The 23,186-nt window shown below is 42.3% G+C and overlaps 1 protein-coding gene across 2 annotated transcripts in view; it reads right to left on the minus strand.

The window, feature by feature from the left end:
• RCOR1 (REST corepressor 1) overlaps nucleotides 1-23,186 on the minus strand; it is a 131,566-nt gene that overhangs the window by 107,793 nt on the left and 587 nt on the right. Inside the window, exons 1-2 of one of the 2 annotated variants that reach the window (XM_049612100.1) lie at nucleotides 22,993-23,180; nucleotides 22,855-22,914 (exon numbers count right to left, since the gene is read on the minus strand). In XM_049612100.1, the coding sequence (XP_049468057.1) occupies nucleotides 22,855-22,903 (49 nt within the window). In that variant the 5' untranslated portion in view covers nucleotides 22,904-22,914; nucleotides 22,993-23,180. Of the gene's footprint in view, nucleotides 1-22,854; nucleotides 22,915-22,992 lie in introns of both variants that reach the window. The other variant, XM_049612101.1, reaches the window with a different exon arrangement.

Here is a 23,186-nt window from a genome sequence, read left to right on the forward strand (position 1 = left end):
GGACTCTTTCCACCAGACAATCCAGTGGTTTTCCACAACTTAATTACAAAGAAAAAACAAAAAAAAAAAGGGGGGAGAAATCTATACATTAAAACTCAGCGTGCATGCTTTAGGCCAAGATGGAGTAACAGAGACCAGATCGACCCTCCTCCTTGAAACATCCCAAAGAACAAACAGGGGCACCAGGGTGGTTCAGTCAGGTGAGCGTCCAACTCGATTTCAGCTCAGGTCATGATCTCACGATTCATGAGATCGAGCCCCGCATGTGCCTCTGTGCTAATGGCACAGAGCCTGCTTGGGATTCTCTCTCTCTGCCCCTTCTGCTCTCTCTCAAAATAAATAATAAACATTATATATATATATATATACGTATATATATATATATACGTATATATATATATACACACACACATACATGAAACAATGGTCTTCCAGACAATGGCCGTCAGGTGATGAAGAAGCTGATGATCAGGTGATCCTTGAGGGTGGGAAGCAAGAGAGATGAATGCTCCAACAGTCTCAACTTACTGCTCTGAAGAGTTCCCAGGCCACGGGGCTGAATAGTATTTTACCAAAGAAGATAAGGGGATGGCAAATAAGCAGATAAAAAACCAAAACTCAGTATCGCTTGTCACTTGAGAAACAGAAATTAAAACAAAATACCACTACACACATATTAGAATGTCAAATTAAAAAAAGACTGACCATACCAACTGTTAGGAAGGTTGCAGAGCAACTGAAATTCTTTTTATATACTGTGTGTGTACATATATACATATATATATATATATATATATATGATTTTTAGGTTTTTTTTTAAGTTTACTTATTTACTTTTGAGAAAGAGCACGCAAGTGGGGTAGGAGCAGAGAGAGAGAGAGAAAAAAAGAGACAGAGGGAAGGAAGGAGGGAGGGAGGGAGGGAGGGAGGGAGAATCCCAAGCAGGCTCCGCACTATCAGCACAGAGCCCAATGCAGGGCTTGAACTCACGAACCATGATATCATGACCTAAGCCGAAGTCAGACGCTTAACCGCCTGAGCCCCCGGGGCGTCCCGAGCAACTGCAACTCTTATACACTGTTGGTGGACACGTAAAATTATATTTTTTTTTTTCAACGTTTATTTATTTTTGGGACAGAGAGAGACAGAGCATGAACGGGGGAGGGACAGAGAGAGAGGGAGACACACAGAATCGGAAACAGGCTCCAGGCTCCGAGCCATCGGCCCAGAGCCCGACGCGGGGCTCGGACTCACGGACCGCGAGATCGTGACCTGGCTGAAGTCGGACGCTCAACCGACTGCGCCACCCAGGCGCCCCTAAATTATAAAACCACTTGAAAAAGTTTGCAGTTTCTTAAAAAATTAAACATACAACTACTATATGATTCCATTCCTGAGTATTTTACCCAAGAGAAAAAGAAATATATTGTTCACACACAGACTTGTACCTGAATATTCATAGCAGTCCTGTCATAGCCAAACAAGAGAAATAACCCCAACGTTCATCAAGAGGTGAGTGGAGACCAACTAATCTTTGACAAAGCAGGAAAGGGCATCCAATGGAAAAAAGACAGTCTCTTTAGCAAATGGTGCTGAGAGAACTGGATGGCAACATGTGGAAGAATGAAACTAGACCACTTTCTTACACCAGACACAAAAATAAACTCAAAATGGATGAAAGACCTAAATGTGAGACAGGAAAGCATCAAAACCCTAGAGGAGAAAGCAGGCAACAACCTCTTTGACCTCAGCCGCAGCAATTTCTTGCTCGACACATCTCCAAAGGCAAGGGAATTAAAAGCAAAAATGAACGATTGGGACCTCATCAAGATAAAAAGCTTCTGCACTGCAAAGGAAACAATCAACAAAATCAACAGGAAGCCGACCGAACGGGCAAAGACATCTGTAAATGCCATAACGGATAAAGGGTAAGTATTCAAAATCTTATCAAACTCAACACCCGAAAAACAAAGAATCCAGTGAAGAAATGGGCAGAAGACATGAATAGACACATTTCCAAAGGAGACATCCAGATGACCAACAGACACATGAAAAAACATCACTCATCATCAGGGAAATACAAATCGAAGCCACACTGAGATAACATCTCACACAGGTCAGGATGGCTAAAATTAATTCACGTAACAACAGATGCTGGCGAGGATGTGGAGAAACGGGAACCCTCTTGCACTGTTGGTGGGAATGCAAACCGGTGCAGCCGCTCTGGAAAACAGTGTGGAGGTTCCTCAAAAAATTAAAAATAGAACTACCCTACGACCCAGCAATAGCACTACTAGGAATTTACCCAAGGGATACAGGAGTGCTGATGCATAGGGGCACATGTACCCCAACATTTATAGAAGCACTTTCAACAATATCCTAATTATGGAAAGAGCCTAAATGTCCACCAACTGATGAATGGATAAAGAAGACGTGGTTTATATATACAATGGAATACTACTTGGCAATGAGAAAGAATGAAGTCATGCCATTTGCAGCAACGTGGACGGAACTAGAAGGTATTACGCTGAGTGAAGTCAGTCAGATAAAGACAGATATTGTATGTCTTCACTCATGTGGATCTTGAGAAACTTAATAGGAGACCATGGGGTGGGGGAGGGGAAAAAAAAGAAGTTACAAACAGAGAGGGAGGGAGGCAAACTGCAAGAAACTCTTAAATACTGAGAACAAACAGGGTTGATGGGGGGGGGTAGGGGAGAGGGGAAAATGGGTGATGGGCGCTGAGGAGGGCACTTGTGATGAGCACTGGGCGTTTTATGGAAGCCAATTTGACAATAAATTATATTTTTAAAAAGGTGAGTGGATAAAAAAAATATAGCATATCCATAAAATGTAATGCTACTCAGGAATAAAAATAATTGATACGTGCAAAATGCGGACGAATCTCAAAATAATTATGCTGAATGAAAGAAGTCAGACAAAATGGAACAATTTAAGATTCCACTTCTTTAAAACTCCAGAAAATGCAAGCTGATCTCCAGTGAAGAAGATCAGTGGTTGCGTGAAGGAGGGGCAAGTAAGAGGGATTACCAAGGGGCCTGAGGAAACTTTTGGAAATGATAGATATAACCCGTATCTTCAGTGTGATTTCACAGGTGTACGCATATGCCAAACTAATCAGGGCTCCCAGGTAACTCAGTTGGCTAAACGTCTGACTCCTGATTTCAGCTCAGGTCATGATCTCACAGCCATGAGATGGAGCCCTGCATCGGGCTCAGCACTGAACAGGGAGCCTGCTTGGGATTCTCTCTCTCTCTCCCTCTCTCTCTCTCTCTCTCTCTCTCTCTCCCCCTGCCTCTACCCCACTCACGCATGCGTGTGCTCTCTCTCAAAATAAATAAACATTTTATAAAACTCTAAATATGAGTTTACTGAATGTCAGTTGTACCTCAAAAAAGCTATTTTTTAAAACTGCAACATGTAGCTCATGTCTGAATCCTGATTCAAACAAACCAACTGTTTAAAATAGTTTAGTGGAGATTTAATTATACTAAAGAATAAATATTTTATTTAATGGTGATCTTTGTGATTAGGTTTTTGTTGCTGCTGTTTTTATACTTAAAGACTTTACTTTTTTTTAGAGCAGTTTTAGGTTTACAACAGAATTGGGAGCAAAGTACAGAGATTTCCCACATACACCTGCTCCCACACATGCATAGCCTTCCCCATTATCAGCATCCCCCGCCAGTGTTATACTGGTTACCACGGATGAACCTACAGTGACACACCATAATCACACAAAGTTCACATTTTACCTTCACGTCCACTTCTGGTGTACATGCTATGGGTTTAGAGAAATGTATAATGAGATGTACCCATCATTACGGTATCATACAGTGTGGATTCACTGTCCTGAAAGTCCTGTGCTCTGCTTAATCTTCCCTCCTCCTACTCTATGGTAACCAGTGATCTTTTTACTATCTCCACAGTTTTGCCTTTTCTAGAACTGTCACAGAGTTGTAATCATACAATATGTCCTAGATTGTCTGTAAGTCATATTTTAGAGATAACACACTTACGAATAGGGAGGCAGGTAGATCAAGACAGGCCTCACTGAGATGGTAACATCTGAGCAAAGACCGGAGAGAAGCAAAAGAGATAAAGTCACAGTAGTGGTGCCAGACCAGACTGAGTAGGTCCTAGAAGGCCACTTGAAATGTGGACCACTGTGAGGTTTTAAATGGCAGAGAAACATACCGACTTACATCTTAATATCTAGAAGCAGGAGACTTACTAGAAGGCTACGGCAGCGATTCGAGTTACAGATGATGGCAGCTTATGGGAGGCCAGCAGCAGGGGAGGCAATGAGAATTATGTTCTGTAAACCAGTATAGATGGTCTGTAGGAGGGATACAAAAATGATATAGGCGATTCCCATCTTCAATGAGCAGCGGAGAAGAAATGAAAGCTAATAAAGATAGAGACGGTCTATAATGGAGGTAAGTCCCAAGGTACACACAGGAAGACACAAGGTGGACCTAACTTAGGGGAGAGACAGGAAAAGAGTCCATAACAATTCTCAATAAATGTTGCCTGAATTATTTAATTTTTTTAATGTTTATTTTATTTTTGAGGGAGGGGGGGAAGGGCAGAGAGAGGAAGACACAGAATCTTCCTCTGTGAAGGAGGCTCCAGGCTCTGAGCTGTCAGCACAGAGCCGGACGCAGGGCTCAAACTCACAAACCGCAAGATCATGACCTGAGCCCAAAGTCGGACGCTTAACCGACTGAACCACCCGGGCGCCCCAGTGTTGCCTAAGTTATGTGCAGGTATCTCAATCTCAAAACCCCATTTTAGTGAATGGCACCATCAATCATCAAGTCACCCAAGCCAGAAGTCCAGAAGTTATTGTGGCCTCCTTGTTCCCTACATCTAATCTACCATAAAAATCCGTCTATTCTAACAGCCTAAGAGCTTTCAAATCCGTCCTCATTTCCTTCCCTCACTACAACTTAGTTCCATGAGGGCTGAGATGTCAAGTTTGTTCACAGTGCCTAGATGAGTGTCTAGAAAAATAGCAGATGCTCATTTAAAAGTTTCTGAATGATGAGGCACCTGGGTGGCTCAGTCGGTTAAGTGTCTGACTTCAGCTCAGGTCATAATCCTGCAGCTCGTAAGTTGAAGCCCCCCATAGCTTGGGATTCTCCCTCTCTCCCTCTCCCTCTCCCTCTCTCTGCCCCTACCCCACTGTGCGCTCTTTCTTTCTCTCTCAAAATAAACTTTAAAAACATAAATAAATAAATGAATAAATAAATAAATAAATAAATAAATAAAATTCATGGTCAATACAACATGCATTATTTCACAAAAATATTGCATTTCTGCTTCCACAATACAAACATTAAGGAAAGTATATTTTATACATATCAAAGAGACATCAGTCTTTAATGATTTTTGACGATTATCTAAACAACATTTAAAATAGGGGCGCCTGGGTGGCTCAGTTGGTTAAGCGGCCGACTTCAGCTCAGGTCATGATCTCGTGGTCCGTGAGTTTGAGCCCCGCGTCGGGCTCTGTGCTGACAGCTCAGAGCCTGGAGCCTGCTTCTGATTCTGTGTGTGTGTGTCTCTCTCTCTGCCCCTCCCTGCTCATGCTCTGTCTCTCTCTCCCTCTCTCTCTCTCAAAAATAAACATTAAAAAAAATTATTTAAACAACATTTAAAATAAATTCCAAATAGGGAATGACTGATACTAAGTACGGGGTTTCTTTTGGGATAATGAAAATGAAATTAAGATAGTGGTAATGGGGGGCGCCTGGGTGGCTCAGTCGGTTAAGAATCCAACTTCGGCTCAGGTCATGATCTCGTGGTTCGTGAGTTTGGGCCCCACGTCGGGCTCTGTGCTGACAGCTGGGAGCCTGGAGCCTGCTTTGGAATCTGTGACTCCCCCTCTCTCTGACCCTCCCCCGCTCATCCTCTGTCTCTCTCTGTCTCTCAAAAATGAATAAATGTTTAAAAAAAATTTTTTTTTTTTAAAGACAGTGGTACTGGTTGCAAAACTCTGAATATACTAAAACCAAACTGTAGCTTAAAAGAGTGAATTTTATGGTATGTGAATTACATCTTAATAAACCTATTATTGCAAAATGAAATAAATTCCTTAGCTTGGCACACAGGCCCTTGTGATTTGGCGTACACCTACCTGTCCAGTCTCACCGTCCGCCACTTTCCCAATTACGTCTGTGAGTTTCATCTGTATCAAATTACTCATGACTCCCCGCAAAAGCCCTCTCTGCCCACAGGACTCCACGTTAAGTATGTGGCTCCCTCGTCCCTGCATCTGCCCTTCCAGACCTAGCTTAAGGGTCGGGAGAGCCTCTCATTCCACACCCCATTTCAACCACATCACCTCGTCCCACCGACCAAAGGCTTGCAGAGCACAGATGTGCCTCTATCACACGGCTTTATCATACCAGACCAGGCATTTTGTGACCATGAAAAATAGTAGACAGTCAATAAATAATTAAGTCTAATATACAACTTCATATTCTATAATATGCAAATACCATTAAAAGCAAATTTATTCAACTTCAGCCATAAAAACTTTTTGATTAACAAAACAGGGCAGGGGCTCCTGGGTGGTTCAGTCAGTTAAGCGTCCGACTTTGGCTCAGATCATGATCTCACAGTTCATGTGTTCGAGCCCCGCGTCGGGCTCTGTGCTGACAGCTCAGAGCCTGGAGCCTGTTTCGGATTCTGTGTCTCCCTCTCTCTCTGCCCCTCCTCCGCTCACACTCTATCTCTCTCTCTCTCAAAAATAAATGAACATTAAAAAAATGCTTTTAATATGGCAAAAACCTTACAATTATTAAATCTGTTTGCTGAACATACAGGATTCATTAATACTTTTTTTTTCATGTTTAAGTTTTTCATTAGCAAAAAAAGCAAAGTTACTAATATTTAGGAAAATTATGTGTAATATTCTCTGAGAGAAAACTTCAGTGTTCTCAGACCAGAAGTGTAGCAGTCCATCACTTTCTCCCGCGAGTCCCTAAAAGCAAGTACGAAAGTGGAATGTGTGAAAAACAAGGTAACAGACGTGTCCAAAGGGTCGTAATTATGCTCCTAAAAAGCTAAAACACGTAATCGTACCTCCTCTTATTTTTCCACAGTGTAATTCCAATTTGATACATGTTCTTGGTTTGTTTCCTTCACAATTCAACACAGTCAACCAATGAGCACGTCTGAGGTAAAAGCCGCCTGCTTCTAGAACGCCTCATGATTATTAGCTTTGTCTCAGCTGCGTCGAAGTTTGAAGTTTGTGGGACGCACGCTTCAAATCATGGCATCAACACTTTCCCTCTGCTTTCGCTACTTGTTCTTAGTAAGGCAGAAAGTGGGGCTTCAAAACCTTTTTTATAGCAATAAAGCTCTTAAAACGTTACCCAGAAACTTAACATGCGAAACTAAATAAAAGCTCGGCGATCCCAGTTCATACCCTACTTTAACAGGGTGAGGGGCCCGCACCCCTGCCCCCCAACTCCTCGCTGCATTAACAACGCTGTAAAAAATGGCGGCGCCATGGCAACTGACCTGTTGCCAAGCGAGCAGAACACCAAGCAACTACTGCACATGACAGTTCGCGCGTTGATCCATAAAACTCTAATTTAGCGTAGTATCAATATATGGCATACAAATGCACCAGATGTTCAAAAATCTAAAAGACATTTAGCTGAAAATGACTAGAAGACGATAGGAATTCTGTGTTTCAAAAGGAACACACACGAATATTCTTTTTACTACATTCCAGCAAGATGCAGTTGGGTCCAAGACAGTCCAAGAATGAGATAGTTCCTCAATTATACTTCTCTCAGAAATACTACAAGTAATAAGTTTTAAATAATTCACTCTTTTTAACATTTATTTATTTTTCAGAGAACATGAGCAGGGGAGAAAGAGAGAGAGGGAGACCCAGAATCCGAAGCGGGCTCAGGCTCCGAGCTGTCAGCACAGAGCCCGACGCGGGGCTCGAACCCACGAACTGCGAGACCATGACCTGAGCTGAAGTGGGATGCTCAACCGACTGAGCTCACCCAGGCGCCCCCTAAAGAATTTATTTTTTAAAGAAGAGTGAATTCAAAAAAATTATCTGCCTTTGGAAAATTGTGGGCTAGAATCATCAAGTGTCAATGAACAGGCAGACCAGATGAAGCACTTTATCACAAATAGTGAAATGAATAGTGGCTTTATAAAAACACAAAGTTTGGTATCATGGTTTCTAAAAGCATCATTATCCTTTATTATTACATTTATTATTCATTACCATTACTTGATGTTTCCATGAACATAAATCCCAAATTTAAAAGTTTAAAAGCCGTAACAACATCAAGAAGAAACCAAATAGGTTAGGGGCAAAACATATAAAACAAGTATTAATGTTTTCTAACAAAAAGGGGATATAACCGGGGCACTGGCTCACTGGGTTGGAAGAACGTGTGACTCCTGATCTCCGGGGTCATGAGTTCGAGCCCCTCACTGGGTGTAGAGATTAAATAAATAGACTTTAAAAAAAGGGGAGGGGGAATATAACCAATTCATCTGGTTACCATTTTTATATATATCTTTTTTAGTAAGCTCTAGGTCGAACGTGGGACTCAAACTCATGATTGAGGTCAAGAGTCACGTATGTGCTCCACCAACTGAGCAAGCCAGGTGCTGCTCTGCTTACACCTTTTAAAAAAATCTAGCCTTTTGTCAAAAGTAGAGTGACATGAACCAGATTTACCCTGTTGTCTCGAACAACTGAAAACCGGACCACTACATGAAGCAAGTTTTCAAGGCACTGGACACCAAGCAACATAGTACGGTGAACCCTGAGAGGACAAAGCAGTAAGTCCTACAACCAAAGAGTTTCCAGCTGACAGCCTAGGGAGAGGGAACTCAGGACAAGTCAGGCAGTCTCTCTGAGTTGAGGGGACAGGCTGGGGTCAGGGAAGCCAAGGCAGGCCTGAGTTCGGGGGGGGGGGGTGGGGGGGGGGGGGGTGCGGGGGAAGAATGTCAGAGAAGCGAGAAGGCTGTGCACAACTGCTGCGCCTGCCCGAGGTCTGCAGAGGGCCCCGCGGGTAGTGGGCACGGCACTGACAGCACGTTACTACACACCGGAAGAAAATTCTTGAAGCCTGGGGATAAAGAACCACCCAAAACGATAAAAGGGAACAATCCACGAAGCTCACACGGGGCCAAGAACAGCGCGGGCTCCCAACAGCCAGAGTAGAAAACCTCGGAATTCACGGACCGTCAGTGGAGCGCGCGCAAGAGTTTTGACTCCGTGGGGGCAAATAATTAGCCCTGGATGAAATGCTGCTCCGATGCTGCCTACCAAAGCTTGAAGATCTGAAATGAACAAACTGTTTCTAAGGAACTTAACCATGTCCCAGAAAAAATGCTCAAGAATATTTATAGGAATACAAAAATATCCAGCATCCATCAAAGTAAAATTCATAATGTCTGGCATCCAAATTAAAAACTACCAGACAAGCAAAGAAGCAGGAAAAGGCAACCCATAATGAGGAGAAAATCAATCAAAACCAACCCAGAAATGACGCAGATGATAGAATTCAGAGACAAAAGCATTAGAACAATTACAACTGTATTTCAATGTGTCTAAGATATTAGAGGAAAGACTATGTTAAGCAGAAACATGAACTATATATATATTTTTTAAAGACCCAAATCAAACTTCTAAGGTATGAAACCTATAATGTCTGAGATGAAAAAATTCTGGATGGGATTAAGGGCAGATCATACACTGTAAATGAATAGAGAACTTAAAGACACAGCACTAGGGACGCCTGAGTAGCTCAGCTGGTTGAGTGTCTGACTCTAGATTTCGGCTCAGGTCGTGATCTCGTGGTTCATTAGTTCGAGCCCAGAGACAGACTCCGTGCTGACAGCAAGGAGCCTGCTTGGGATTCTCTCTCCCTCTCTCTCTGCTCCTCCCCTGCTTGAGTGCACGCTCTTTCTCTCTCAAATAAATAAGCATTAAAAAAATAAAGACAGAGCAATAGAAACTATCCAAAATGAAACAAAAAAAGACAAACAGCATCAGTAAGCAGGGGGACTTCAATCAGCCTATCATACACGGGGCTGTACACTTTAAATACGTAGTTAATTTTATGTCAATTATGCCTCAATATGGCTGTTTTTAGGAACCTAATCTTTCAAGACAAGGTTTAGCCCTCAATACTGTTGGTTTTTTAAGTCCTATATTTATCTTCAATATAGCCATACACCTTAATCATCTTTCTGGTTTAATTAGGTACCAAATAATCACCTCAAAAAATAAAGCTCTCCTAAGCTTTCCATTTCCACTTGTGTTCTCAAGGACCCTCATCATGAACGCCTTAACAGTAACATTAAACAACTACCCAGGGCCACCTGGGTGGCTTGGTCGCTTAACCAACCGACTCTTCGTTTTGGTTCCCAACATGATCTTGCCAGTTCATGGATTCGAGTTCGCACTGATGGTGCAGAGCCTGCTTGAGATCCTCTCTCCCTCTCTCTCAAAATAAATAAATAAACTTTAAAACAACAACAGATATCCAGCTAAAAGAACTGAGTACACAGCCATCCCATCTCACTCTGCACCTTGATTAAAGAGGCAAAATTTCTGAACCAATTATAAAAATTAAAAACAAAACTTTCATTTCATCAGAATCTCTAGATCAATGCCGTCCCATAGAATTTCCTGGAGTAACAGAAATGTTCTGTTCTGCACTATCCAATATGGCAGCCAGCAAGTACACAGTGCTACAGAGCACTTGAATTGTGGCTAGTGTGACAGAACAGAATTTTTTATTTTATTTAGGTTGTTTTGTTCTTTTTAACTAATCTCTGTGCCTAACGTGGGGCTTGAATTCATGACCCCAAAATCAAGAGTCACATGATCTATCAACTGAGCCATCCAGGAGCCCCTTATCTAATTTTAACAAATTTAAATTTAAATATTTTCATATAGTAGTGGCTCCGTTATTGGGCAGCTCAAGACAAAAAGAAAATCTATACTGAAATTTTTAAGATTAGAATTTTCAAAATAATTTAATATTTATAGCTTACATATATTATTAATTTTTAAATTAATAAACACCATAAAATTATAAACACTGAAAACCTTTCTTTTTTTAAGTAGGCTCTATGCCCAATGTGGGACTCAAACTCATGACCCCAAGATCAAGCACATGCTCTACCAACTAAGCCAGCCAGGCACTCCTGAAAAAACCTTTTTTTTTTTTTTTTTTATTCTGAGTGAGAGAGAGCGCACACGAGAAGAAGGACAGAGAAAGAGGGAGAGAGAGAATCTCAAGCAAGCTCCACACTAACAGTGTGGAGCTCAAACTCATGAACTGTGAGATCATAACCTGAGCAGAGATCAAGAGTCAGATGCTTAACTGACTGAGCCACCCAGGCGCCCCTAAAAAAACTATTTTTTAAAGCTTGGCTCAAAGGAGCATTTCGCCTAAAACTTCCTGGTTCCTTTAATCCCCCCACTCTCCACCACAGGAAGGATTAGGTGACCCTCTGTATCCTGCCAGCAATGTATGAGGGACTGGGGACAGTGGGGAATGAGAAGTAACTCCCTAACGGGGATGACATTTCCTTTTAGGGGTGTTTTGGAACTAGACGGGGTGGTGGTTGCACAACAATGTGAATGTACTAAATGCCAATAAATTGTTCGCTTTAAAACAGTTAATTTTAGGGGTGCCTGGGTGGCTCAGTTAGTTAAGTGTCCAACTTTGGCTCAGGTGATGATCTCAGTTCTTGAATTTAGCTCTGCATCAGGCTCTGTGCTGACAGCGTGGAGCCTGCTTCAGATTCTGTCTCTCTCTCTCTCTACCCCTCTTCTGCTGGCACTCCCTCTCCCTCAAAAATAAATGTTAAAAAATAATAAGATAAAATGGTTAACTGTATATGTTATGTGAATCTCACCTTGATAAAAAAATTGGGAGGTGCCTGGCTGGCTCAGTTGGAAGAGGATATGACTCTTGATCTCAGGGTCATGAGTTCAAGCCCCATGTTGGGTGTGGAGATTACTTAAACAAATAAAACTTAAAACAAACAAAAAAAATTAATGTATTTAAGCAAGATGTGCACCTCTAATTTACATAAATTCATTATAACGAGAGCACAAAAAATAGGGAAAATCAGCTTCTACATGTAATCTAAAAATTCATTTTTCCTTGGGTTTCCATTTCTTAAATGACTGAGCCTGCTGCTTAGTTATTAAATGTGCATTACAAAATGCCTATTCAAGGAACACCAGCCACATCAAGAACATGTTCGTACTAAACTCAGAACCACATCCAGCTGTGACAAGTTAGCAGAAGATGAGCCTTAAAAAAATTTTTTTTAAGTTTATTTATTTATTTTGAGAGAGAGAACATGAGCAGGAGAGGGGCAGAGAGAGAGAGAGAGAAAGAATTCCAAGAAGGCTCCACACCCTGTGCAGAGCCTGACACAGAGCTCAATCCAACGAATCCTGAGATGACGACCCGATCTAAAATCAAGAGTCGGACACTCAAAGGACTGAGCCACCCAAGGACCCCGAGCCTTAAAGTATTTAAACCTGAACTGGTGGCTCAAAGAACTATGTCGCTGCCCTCTATGAAAGCAGAAGCTCCCAGAAAACTCTACGGTATTAAGACCACACTAACTACTCCCTCTACTCTGCTATCCCTACCTTCTGCGTCCGCGCTAATTCTGAGAGCAGAACGAGCCCCACGCCAGCAGAGGTAAAGGCACGTAACCTTCCGTGAGAGGGGTGCATGTGTGTGTGCGTAAAACAGCACAGAAATACCCTTAGTTCAGGTCAACGTTAATGTTTAGGTAACCCCCAAATTTTAATTTACCTTTTCAGACACAGGCCGTCAAGCAGTCTTTCCTGGCCACTAGATGAAACTGAAGAATAGCACAGTTCAACTTTAGGAGCAAAGACTCACCTAAGTGCCCTCAGTTTAAGTACAAAGGAAGCCTTGAGGTTCTAGGCAGACAAAAACTAGTCCTTAATTAAATTACACTATGATAAAATCAAACACGGCACAACTCACATTTGAGTCAATCAGGAAAAGGCTTGCAATTTTCTTTATACTCTGGTCTCTGAAAAATAGAACAAAACTAGTAACACCAAGGAATATATACCTTGGATGGAGGTGGGACAGGGTTAGTTTGGTTTAGGGTTTTTTGTTTGTTTGTTTGTTTTTGCACAGGGGAAGGAGGACGGTAATAATATACAAGGAAGGGATTAGTTGCTGAACAATACTAACCAGGTAGTTGGTACGGGTGAAATCAAGGGTTTTTTAAAAATACTCTCTCAGATATTTTAATTTATCATTTCACACCTTATTCAAGACATGGTTCTTAAATTTATTCCACAGCTCAAGTTCAATGTGAACCTGTAAAAAAATATATTGGGTGGGACTGGGGGTGGAGACGGGATAGTTGATATTTAAATATTACTCTCATATCTGTTAAACTGAAGGGTGGCTAAACTAACATTATCCATTATAACCTTAAATCATATAATCTTAAGAAATCACTCCCCTCCAAAAACCCCTGTAATTGTATTTTAAGCTCTGAAGACTATTTCAACATACATGCAGTAGTAAAGCAACTCACTCCAATCTGCGCCAATCAACCAAACCAATCTGTGTTTTCACTGCCAGGAAGAAGAGGAATATAATTGGGCACGAAGCAGATTCTGGCAACCATAAACAGAAAACTCCAGAACACCTGGGAGCACATGGAAACAACCAACCAACTGACCCAATAAAGCACTACTTCTATCTTTAAATGTTTCTTTTTAAGTATTTTAAGCATGGAGCCCAATGCGGAACCCAATGTAGGGCCTGAACTGAGCACCCTGAGATCATGACCTGAGCTGAGGTCAAGAGTAAGACATTTAACCAATTGAGCCACTCAGATGCCCCTAAGTGTTTCTCTTAAAAAGGATTTCTGGCTGACTCTCCCTGAAATACAGCAGGTTGAAATCTGACTCCAACTTAACAATTAATGGTATCTTGGAGTTTTTCCTTTCTTAGTGATATATAAAATGATGTTGCATTAAAAACAGAACTACCCTACAGCCCAGCAGTTGCACTACTAGGTATTTATCCAAGGCATACAGCTGTGCTGTTTCGAAGGGGCACACGCACCCCCATGTTTAGAGCAGCCCTATCGACAGTAGCCAAAGTCTGGAAAGAGCCCAAATGTCCATCGATGCATGAATGGATAAAGAAGATGTGGGATATAGATACAAGGGAGTATTACTCGGCAATCATAAAGAAGGAAATCTTGCCATCTGCAACTACGTGGATGGAACTGGAAGGTATTATGCTGAGCGAAATTAGAGAAAGACAAATACCATATGCCTTCACTCATATGAAGCCTTTGAGATGCAAAACAGATGAACACAAGGGAAGGGAAGCAAAAATAATATAAAAACAAGGAGGGGGACAAAACATAAGAGACTCTTAAAGACAGAGAACAGAGGGTTACTGGAGGGGTTGTGGAAGGGGGATGGGCTAAATGGGTAAGGGGCATTGAGGAAGACACCTGTAGGGATGAGCACTGGGTGTTATAATAGGGGATGAATCACTGGAATCTACTCCTGAAATCATTATTGCACAATATGCTAACTAACTCGGATGTAAATAAATAAATAAACAAACGAAACACCAAGACAAAAAAGAAAAATAAATAAGTAAGTAATGGTGCATCTTACAACTAAGGGCATCTTAGAATGAATGCACTACCTTGGGCAACTTATTAGGTTGAACCAGAACAAAAAGCCTCTATTTCCTCATCTGGAAAATGGGAATAATAACGTTACCTTATATGATCGTTGTGACTGTCATATTTAAAATTATTTAATAAATACTAAGCGTTCAGGGCAACTGAGTGGCTCAGTTGGTTGAGCATCTGACTTCGGCTCAGGTCATGATTTCACGGTTCGTGGGTTCAAGCCCCATGTTGGGCTCTGTGCTGACAGCTCAGAGCCTAGAGCCTGCTTCAGATTCTGTGTCTCCCTCTCTGCCCCTTCCCTGCTCACGCTCTGTCTCTCAAAAATAAATAAACATTAAAAAATAATAAACATTAAAACAATAAATACTAAGTGTTCAAACCAGACTGACACAGAATGAGCACTGTCTTCACCTGGCACTGACAGATCATTCCTTTGGAGGTTTTCTGTTAGTGATGACAAGTTTTACCTCCCCATCCACACACTCACCCATTCCCTTTTAATTAGTGGCAAATCCATTGGACAGATAAATGTAGCACCATACCCATTGGTAAGAAACTCAACTTCTGTTATAGGAACTAAAGCCATAACTTTAACCTCTAACATGCTAACATAACCACATGTTGGACAGAAATTAAATCAGAAGCTTTCAAATCACCTGGCACTGTAATTTGGGTCAAGCAGTTGATAAGTTAGCACACCAAAATGATCTAACACTGAAACAAAACAAATGAAGGTGCGTCAAGTCTCAGTGACATTCATCTTCTAAGTCAAGGGTCCTGGTGATAATAATTCCAGGGACTATATACCAAGGCCAGGCTCTCGGCAGAAATATATCCAATCGGGAACATTATTTTTATTCCTTCCTAATCAAAGAAACTCAATCAACCCGCAACCCTAACAAAGGATTAGTACCAAATATAAAGAGCTCACACAAATCAATAAGAAAAAGACCAACACTCTACAGAAAACAGCAAAAGACACATCCATGGGAGGAACTCAAGTAGCCAAAGAACATATAAAAAGACGTTTTAAAAAATGCCAACATAAACCACAAAAGGATAGCACTGCAAAAAGTTAATAAATCTAACCTGATAGTGAAGATTGGGTGAAAAGGAACTTAGGTGCCTCGTTAGTGGACATGTACTTGTTTGGAAAGCATCAAAGCAAATGAATACACAAAATAATTCCACTTACAAAAAGACTCTGACAGTAACAAAACATATTGCTTATCATCCCTAAGTATGTATTAACGTACAAAAACATGCACGGGAATTCTGAAGGCCTCGAGAGCCGGCCGCTCCGATTTCCCTTCGAGAGAGAAGTGCTGAGAGATGTTTCATTAGCTGGCAGTCCCATCGGCCTGGCACCTCTGGGACCCACTGCAGCATACACACCAGCGCCAGGCCAATGCCCGAACCCAGCCGACACTCCAGAGCAGGGCCACCCCTGCCCAATGGGCTCCTCCAACAAGCAATCTGCTGCGGCTGAGGCTTTCTCCAAGCTGGATCCCAGCCTCGGGCGCCGGGATCCAACCATCCATCACTGTGCTTTCTGTTTTCCTTCAGGGCTGTCGCACCTACATCCAGTCTGAGGGGCTTTTGCCACCTAACCTTCCTCTCCTCTTTATCCTTCACAGGCATTTACCCCTACGAATCTCTTGCAAATCTAATCCTAGCTTAGCATCTGCTTCTCAGAGGAAGCAAATGAACTATCACAGGAAAAACGTAAATCAACTTCGAATTAGTGGAGGGAGGGGAAGAATTAGCCTTTAGCTGCACCTGACGCAAATACAGCCTAATATATAAAGTATTAATCACAGTGGTGGGGACGTGTATTATTTCCTGTTCTATCTCAATGTTTATTTTTTTTTAAAAATAACTCTATCGTTATAATTCTGTCCTATCCTATGGTAATAATCAAAGATATTCAAATTATGCATAATAACTATCCAGTCACTTCAATTTGTTAAAAGCTTAACTGTTACTTCTGGTTCTAAAATTATAAACACATATCACTGTTCCCAATTGCCATACCCAGTAACAAGGCTTTAAAACATCTAAAATAACACAAGGCTGAAGTTCTGACCTCATATGGTCTCCAGTCTACCTTGTAGTACTTTCAATGGTTAGGTACTGAAAGACAAATATAAGTCACTTTATCTCTCCAGCCCCTATTTTCCTTATCTAGGACAAAGGAAGGCTGGGTTAGATGGACATTTTAATTTTTACTCTCATTACTTTGAGGGAGGGAAAATCCAAAAACTTCAAAAATTATGTCTAGTATGAAATTTTTACTAAAACCCACATCTTTAAAGAATTTGCCTAATATGAAAACAGGAGTTTTAGGGCTCACTGTTAACATCTCATTTAAATGACATCCTAATGTCATTCTAAAATATGGATTTCTCTCAAACATTTTAGGAGAATGCTTTTTAAATCAACTTCAAAATATTCCATTTTTAAAATTCAACAAAGGAAACTCTTATGAAACTCAACACATTAGATAAGATGTATTTTTTTTAATTTTTTTAATGTTTGTTTATTTTTAAGAGAGAGAGACAGACAGAGAGCGAGTGGGGGAGGAACAGAGAGAATGGAGACACAGAATCCGAAGCAGGCTCCAGGCTCCCAGCTGTCAGCACAGAGCCCAACGCGGGGCTCGAACTCACAAACCGCGAGATCGTGACCTGAGCCCATGAGCCAAAGTTGGACACTTAACTGACTGAGCCACCCGCACGCCCCAAGATGTATTAATGAAACGTTCAAAACACAAAACAGAAGAAACTGTTACACTGCAACTATAACCCTACTTTCCACAACTGCTCTTTGAAGCTGCAGGGAAAATTAACTCAGTCCAAATGACGAAATCAGTGTTCCATCCCCAAGCCGTTCCTTACTCAGACTTTTACTACGCTGGTACAGAGATTCCTCTCCCAGAAAGTGATTTAAAGTTCTGTTTTAAATAGAAATACAAACTTAAAACATACACCTGAACAAGGATCATTGTTTTCCATCAGAGTAGGTGACAAACAAGCCTATTTCTTTTTACAACATTCATGGAACCTCTGAAGAAAAGCTCAGAAATGAGAGCTAAACCATAAATTCATTACAACAACCTATGATGTAAAGAAGAAAACAACAGACGACAACCTGGGGAAAAATACAGTAACTTGGATACAACTTTGATATTTCATCTCCAAAGACTTCAGACTTTTTCAACTCAACTGCCCTGCAAAACCTTATAATACCAAGGAAAATGGCTTTCTAAAAGTAAGCCGAGATTTCTTCAGTACAAATTAACACTGATTTTAAAACAACTATGTTGTGGTGAGCTTCAACCAGCTAACCTCTGAATGACAGTCATCACCCCAGGAAGGGAGTACCGTGGTAAAAGAACGCCACCTTGAAAACACTAACTCTCAGAGACAAGGACCTGGAAGTTTAGAGTAAAAACTCCCTGGCTCAGAACCTAGTTAATGTGTACCTCTCCTGGCCTGGGGACGGATTCAAGGTATCTTTAGTACAATCTAGAAACCTGACCTGAATTACCTATACTCTCTGGTCCTCAGTATTCTTTTCTGCTCTACAAATGCTTTGGACTCCTTCTCTATCTTTATATCCCTAAATCGTAGCAAATACATGTGACTCAAAAACAATCATCTTCAAGTATCTCAGCGCACAACTTGCATTCAAGTCAATGTTTTCATCATAACCCGGTCTTCCCTCCAAGTAAAGCAGGTAATGCAAGGACCACTGGTTGGCAACCCCAGTCACATGGATGACAATTAAAATAAGGACACCAGGAGATGTTTACTTAGCATTTCACTGTGCGTCAGGCACGGTGCTAGGCATTTCACATGTGTAAGGTAATTCCTTCTCTTGACGAAGAAAGTTCTATTCTCTGTTTTACAGATGAAGGCAAACTCAAGTAACCTGGGGCGCCTGGGTGGCTCAGTCAGTGGAGCCATCAACTCCTGCTTTCAGCTCAGGTCACGATCTCATGATTCCTGAGTTCGAGTCCCAAGTCGGGCTCCACACTCACAGAGAGGAGTCTGTTTGGGATTCTCTCTCTTTCCGTCTCTCTCTGCCCCTCCGAGCTCGCATGCACCCACGCACACTCACTCTCTCTCTCTCTCCCTCTCTCTCTCTCTCAAAATAAATAAACTTAAAAAAAAGAAAAAAAGTGAAGGAACTTGCCCAGGGTCAATACGGAGCTGGCAAGAGACACTGCCAGGACCCAAACCCAGGTCTGACAATTCTCACCGCCCAAGCTGTCTACCCTACACTGCTTCTGAAAGAAACATGAAATTACAAAGAGGACTATAACTGATACAATCCTAGACCATTAGGGATGCAAAGAACCCCTGATTCATGACGGAGGAAACCGAGGTTCCTGAAGATAAAATGACCAGCTCCACTTTTTACCACCTGCTTAGTCACAGAGATAGGGCATTCAATCTCCTGACAACTAGATTTAGGCGTCTCCCCACCACACTACTTAACAAAGTTGATCTCACACCATTTATCATTACCCTAACCTCTCATTTGAGTGAACACTGCCTCAAAGTATGTCTAAATCACAATACAATCACCATAACTTGTGAATTTAAGAATATCTATAGAGTTGATTTTTACAATGAAACTAAAGCATAGAAAATAATGTGGTCAAGGACAAACACAGAACCAGCAGTAAAAAGAAACAAAAAACAGGCCAAGACCCCCTGTTCAGCAAAATTATTCCACATTAAAGCATTAACGCATTTTACTAAGAGAAATCAACTCTGAAGTGACAAGCTGAGCCAATGACAACCCAAAATTTCAAATCTGATGAAACTGGATTCAATGTACAAATACAGGTTGCTTTTTTAAAGGACTATTATCTCAAAAATATTTACCAATAACAACTTCTTCTTTAAGAGTCATAATTTTAGTATCAGTGAACTGTGATACTGAAAACCAACACAGGATGAAAGTTGACATAAAAACACATGCTTCAGAAAACAAAGAACTTGAGTCAACCTTAAAATCCTGTCACTGTGTTTCTCTAGCTAGAATGCCAAACAGTGGTAGAAATATATAGGCTACAGATTCCTGCCTTGCATGCATACCAGTAAGATCATGGAAAACATTCACATCTTTATATAGAAAAACACTACTCATTTGAAATTAAATTACGCTTTGCAAGTACATATAGGAAATAACTTACCAGAAGTAGGACAGAATAAGCATTCCTCCTTCTTACTCTATTCTACGATTACCAAATTCTAAGACACCAATGACAACATACACAACGGCATGGGGTATGGAAAGACAATCTGGACGCCATACGTGGGAACAAAGCCTAAGTTAAAGATGTAGAACTACATTCTGGTCTCTGTTTTCAAAACTAATTGATAAAATTGCTCCTATCATTGTAAACATAGATGGTATTTTAAATTGCCAAGCTATGCCACAGGCCACTAATCTAGTCTGGGTCTTAATTTGATTATGAAAACCTAATGAGGATTTTAGGGCTACAGAGCCCCATCCGTTTCAGTCACTATTTTGTAAAGGATGACAGAAATGGATCTTCTTTGGACTATGCAGGGAGTATCAGATGTTCCCAGCTTCGACCATTTGCTTTTAAAGCTAAATAGGCTCAATTTGGGATAATATGGGTAAATAAAACCTGACTTAAAAAAAAAATTAAAATCAACTTCTTCCACTCACAGTGGACTCCAACTCATCAGAGACAGTTAAAAAAAAAAAAGAAAGGAAAGAAAAAAGGGCTCTCTGAAGAGTTTCACACTCACTTGTTCAAAATTCTGGTTTAAAAAAAAATGCATTCCAAACTCAGGCAGGGAGAAAGGACAAGCACTAACAATCCCAATCTCAATTCCATATTACTCCTAGTTTACACTCATGGAAAGAACTGTTCAGTCTAAAGACCTAAAAACATTTTGGGGGGGGGGGGGAGGTGGCTAGGAGACAAATATGGTGTACCACTTCTACTCCAAAATGGAAGTCTCCTCTCCCCTTAGATTTTAAGTTCCATATAAGAACACGTTGAAAAAACTCACTAAGAAACAATAAGGTCCCACAATTTTCAGCCACATCTATGAATCTGTCCTGCTGCTCAGACTGGCAAAAGAGGGCTTAAAACTATTTCATACCAGTCAGATTCCTTTCCAGCTTAAAACAACACAAAATAGGCAATCTGTAAATGTTAATGCCACAACCCAACCCATTGGCAGTCAGACTATGCAGAACATTTACAATGTTTCACTTTTAGAGTGGCAGGTCTCTAGCAAATGCATGCTGGTACCTATTCCATGAAAAATACAAGGGCAGCTCAAGAAAGGATCCTACTGTATCTGCCATTTCAAAGAAAAGAACAAACCCAAAGCCAGGCTCACTACTGACATCGAAACTTAGAAGAAGATCAGAAATCTAATTCCTGTTGTTGCCATTTCCTTAGTCACATCCAACATACTTAAGTAAAGCTCTCAAAACCAACATAACCAAAACGTACTAAAAATCGACCAACTTACTAAAAGATCCGTGGCAAGTTGATTTTTTTTTTTTAATCTATGTGAGAAACTTGGTGACAACCTATGCTTTATGTTCTGTGTATTAAAACAAAGATGGACTTGACCTACAAAATGAAGATAGGGTCAACTGTAACCAAAAAACAGCATGCTTCCCCTGGTGGCCAACCTAGGAATGGAGAAGGCATGCACACAAGAGAAAAAGCCTGGTCTCCCAGTTCTATCTGTCACTCTTGTCAATGAGAAGTCACTACCAAAAAAGGAAGATGTGGGGGAAGGGGAACCGATCAAAAAGACTAACACGAATTAAAAAGGAACACAAACCTGGGTGTTAAGACTACATAAATGTAAGCGATTTAAATCAACAGACTAAAATTTAGAAAGCAAATATGGGCAAGGTCATTTATTCCCAGAGTGCCCAAAAGCTCACTCAGGGATCCCTGTGTATTTTCACTTCAAAGAACGCCCAGAGTTTAGTACCTTAATAACAGCTCAAGAGCGATCTCCTTTCTCAAGGACTAGATCCTTGCAATTTTCTGCAGTCTTGTTTCCAAGGAAAGGCAGTTATGCATTTATTTTCTCAAATAAACTAGTGGTATAACCTAGATACCCTTCTGCTCTAAAGCCCTCCAACCAGAAAGCCTGTTAGCTCCACTTGTGCAAGATTCTTTCGAATTTTATTGCATAAAACCCATGTCCTTTCGAACATCTTCCATGCCAACAATCTTTAAAGAACAGTCTCATGGAGAGCCGGGCTAGAATCTCACGCACTAAAATCTGACGAATTCCTTTGTCTGATTAGATTTTTTCTGGTACCACTTTAAATTTGCTTCCACGCAGAACAGCAGCAAGGAAAGTAAATGTTCCATTCTAGGGTGGAGGGATCTCTTGGAGGTGGAAATAATTCGTTAGGCTAAAGCTTCCCAGGGTTCTATTCTTTTCACAACCCCTTCCTTCAAGAAAAACAAAACAAAACAAAAAAGGAAACACACGGACGTTTACAAATAGGTCCTAAAATCGAACTGCCACGAGCAAGCCTCTCTTCCCCGGGCAGGCGCCCTCTGGGAAGCTCACACTTCTTAACTGAATTGGGGGGAGGGGGGGTCGTTTCTCTACTCCCCCCTCGCCCCAGGCTGGGAGGGGAGGCAGGGGCACGCAGAAGCCCGGGGGCCAGCAGGAAGAGAAAAAGGCAAGTGCTGCGACATTTGGCAGGGCAGAGAGGGGTCGGAGGGCGTCCCGAGTCCGGGGCGCTCGCAGCACGCTAACTCTCCGGCGCCGCCACCCCTACCCCCGGCCGAGGCGCGGCCGGCCGGGACCCCGGGACCCCCCGGGCCGACGCCGCCCCGCTCCTCGGGGGCGCAGCGGGCCAGGCGGCAGCGACCCGACCGGGGGGCGACTTGAGCCTCCCCGGGGCGCGGGGCGCGCTCGCGGACCACGCTCGGGTGTGTGCTCCCCTCCCCGTCCTCGCCCTGCTGTTCTCCCCGCGGACAGCAGGGCGAACACACACAAAAAGAAAGTTGTCCGGGGGCCCCCGCCCCCTCGGGTCGCGGGGCCCGGGGGCGCTACTCACCGGGGTCGAAGTCGGGCACCACCGCCTGGTACTGGGGTCCGACCCGCATGCCGCCGCCACCTGCGGGGAAGCAGAGCACCGCGGTCAGCGCGGGCGGGCGGGCGGGCGCGGGGGCGGCGCGGGGCGGCTGCCACCTACCGTGCTCCTCGTCGCTGGACGAGCCCGAGCTGCCTTCCTCCCAGGAGTTGCTGCTGCTGTTACCATTGGGCGCCGCCGCCGCCAAACTTTTATTCTGCCCATTATTGGGGGCGGCGGCGGCCGAGGCGGCGGCCGAGGCGGAGGCGGCGGCGGCGGCGGCGGCCGAGGCGGAGGCGGTGGCCGAGGCGGCGGCG

The sequence above is a fragment of the Panthera uncia genome (assembly GCF_023721935.1).
Source record: "Panthera uncia isolate 11264 chromosome B3 unlocalized genomic scaffold, Puncia_PCG_1.0 HiC_scaffold_1, whole genome shotgun sequence".
NCBI classification, from domain to species: domain Eukaryota; kingdom Metazoa; phylum Chordata; class Mammalia; order Carnivora; family Felidae; genus Panthera; species Panthera uncia.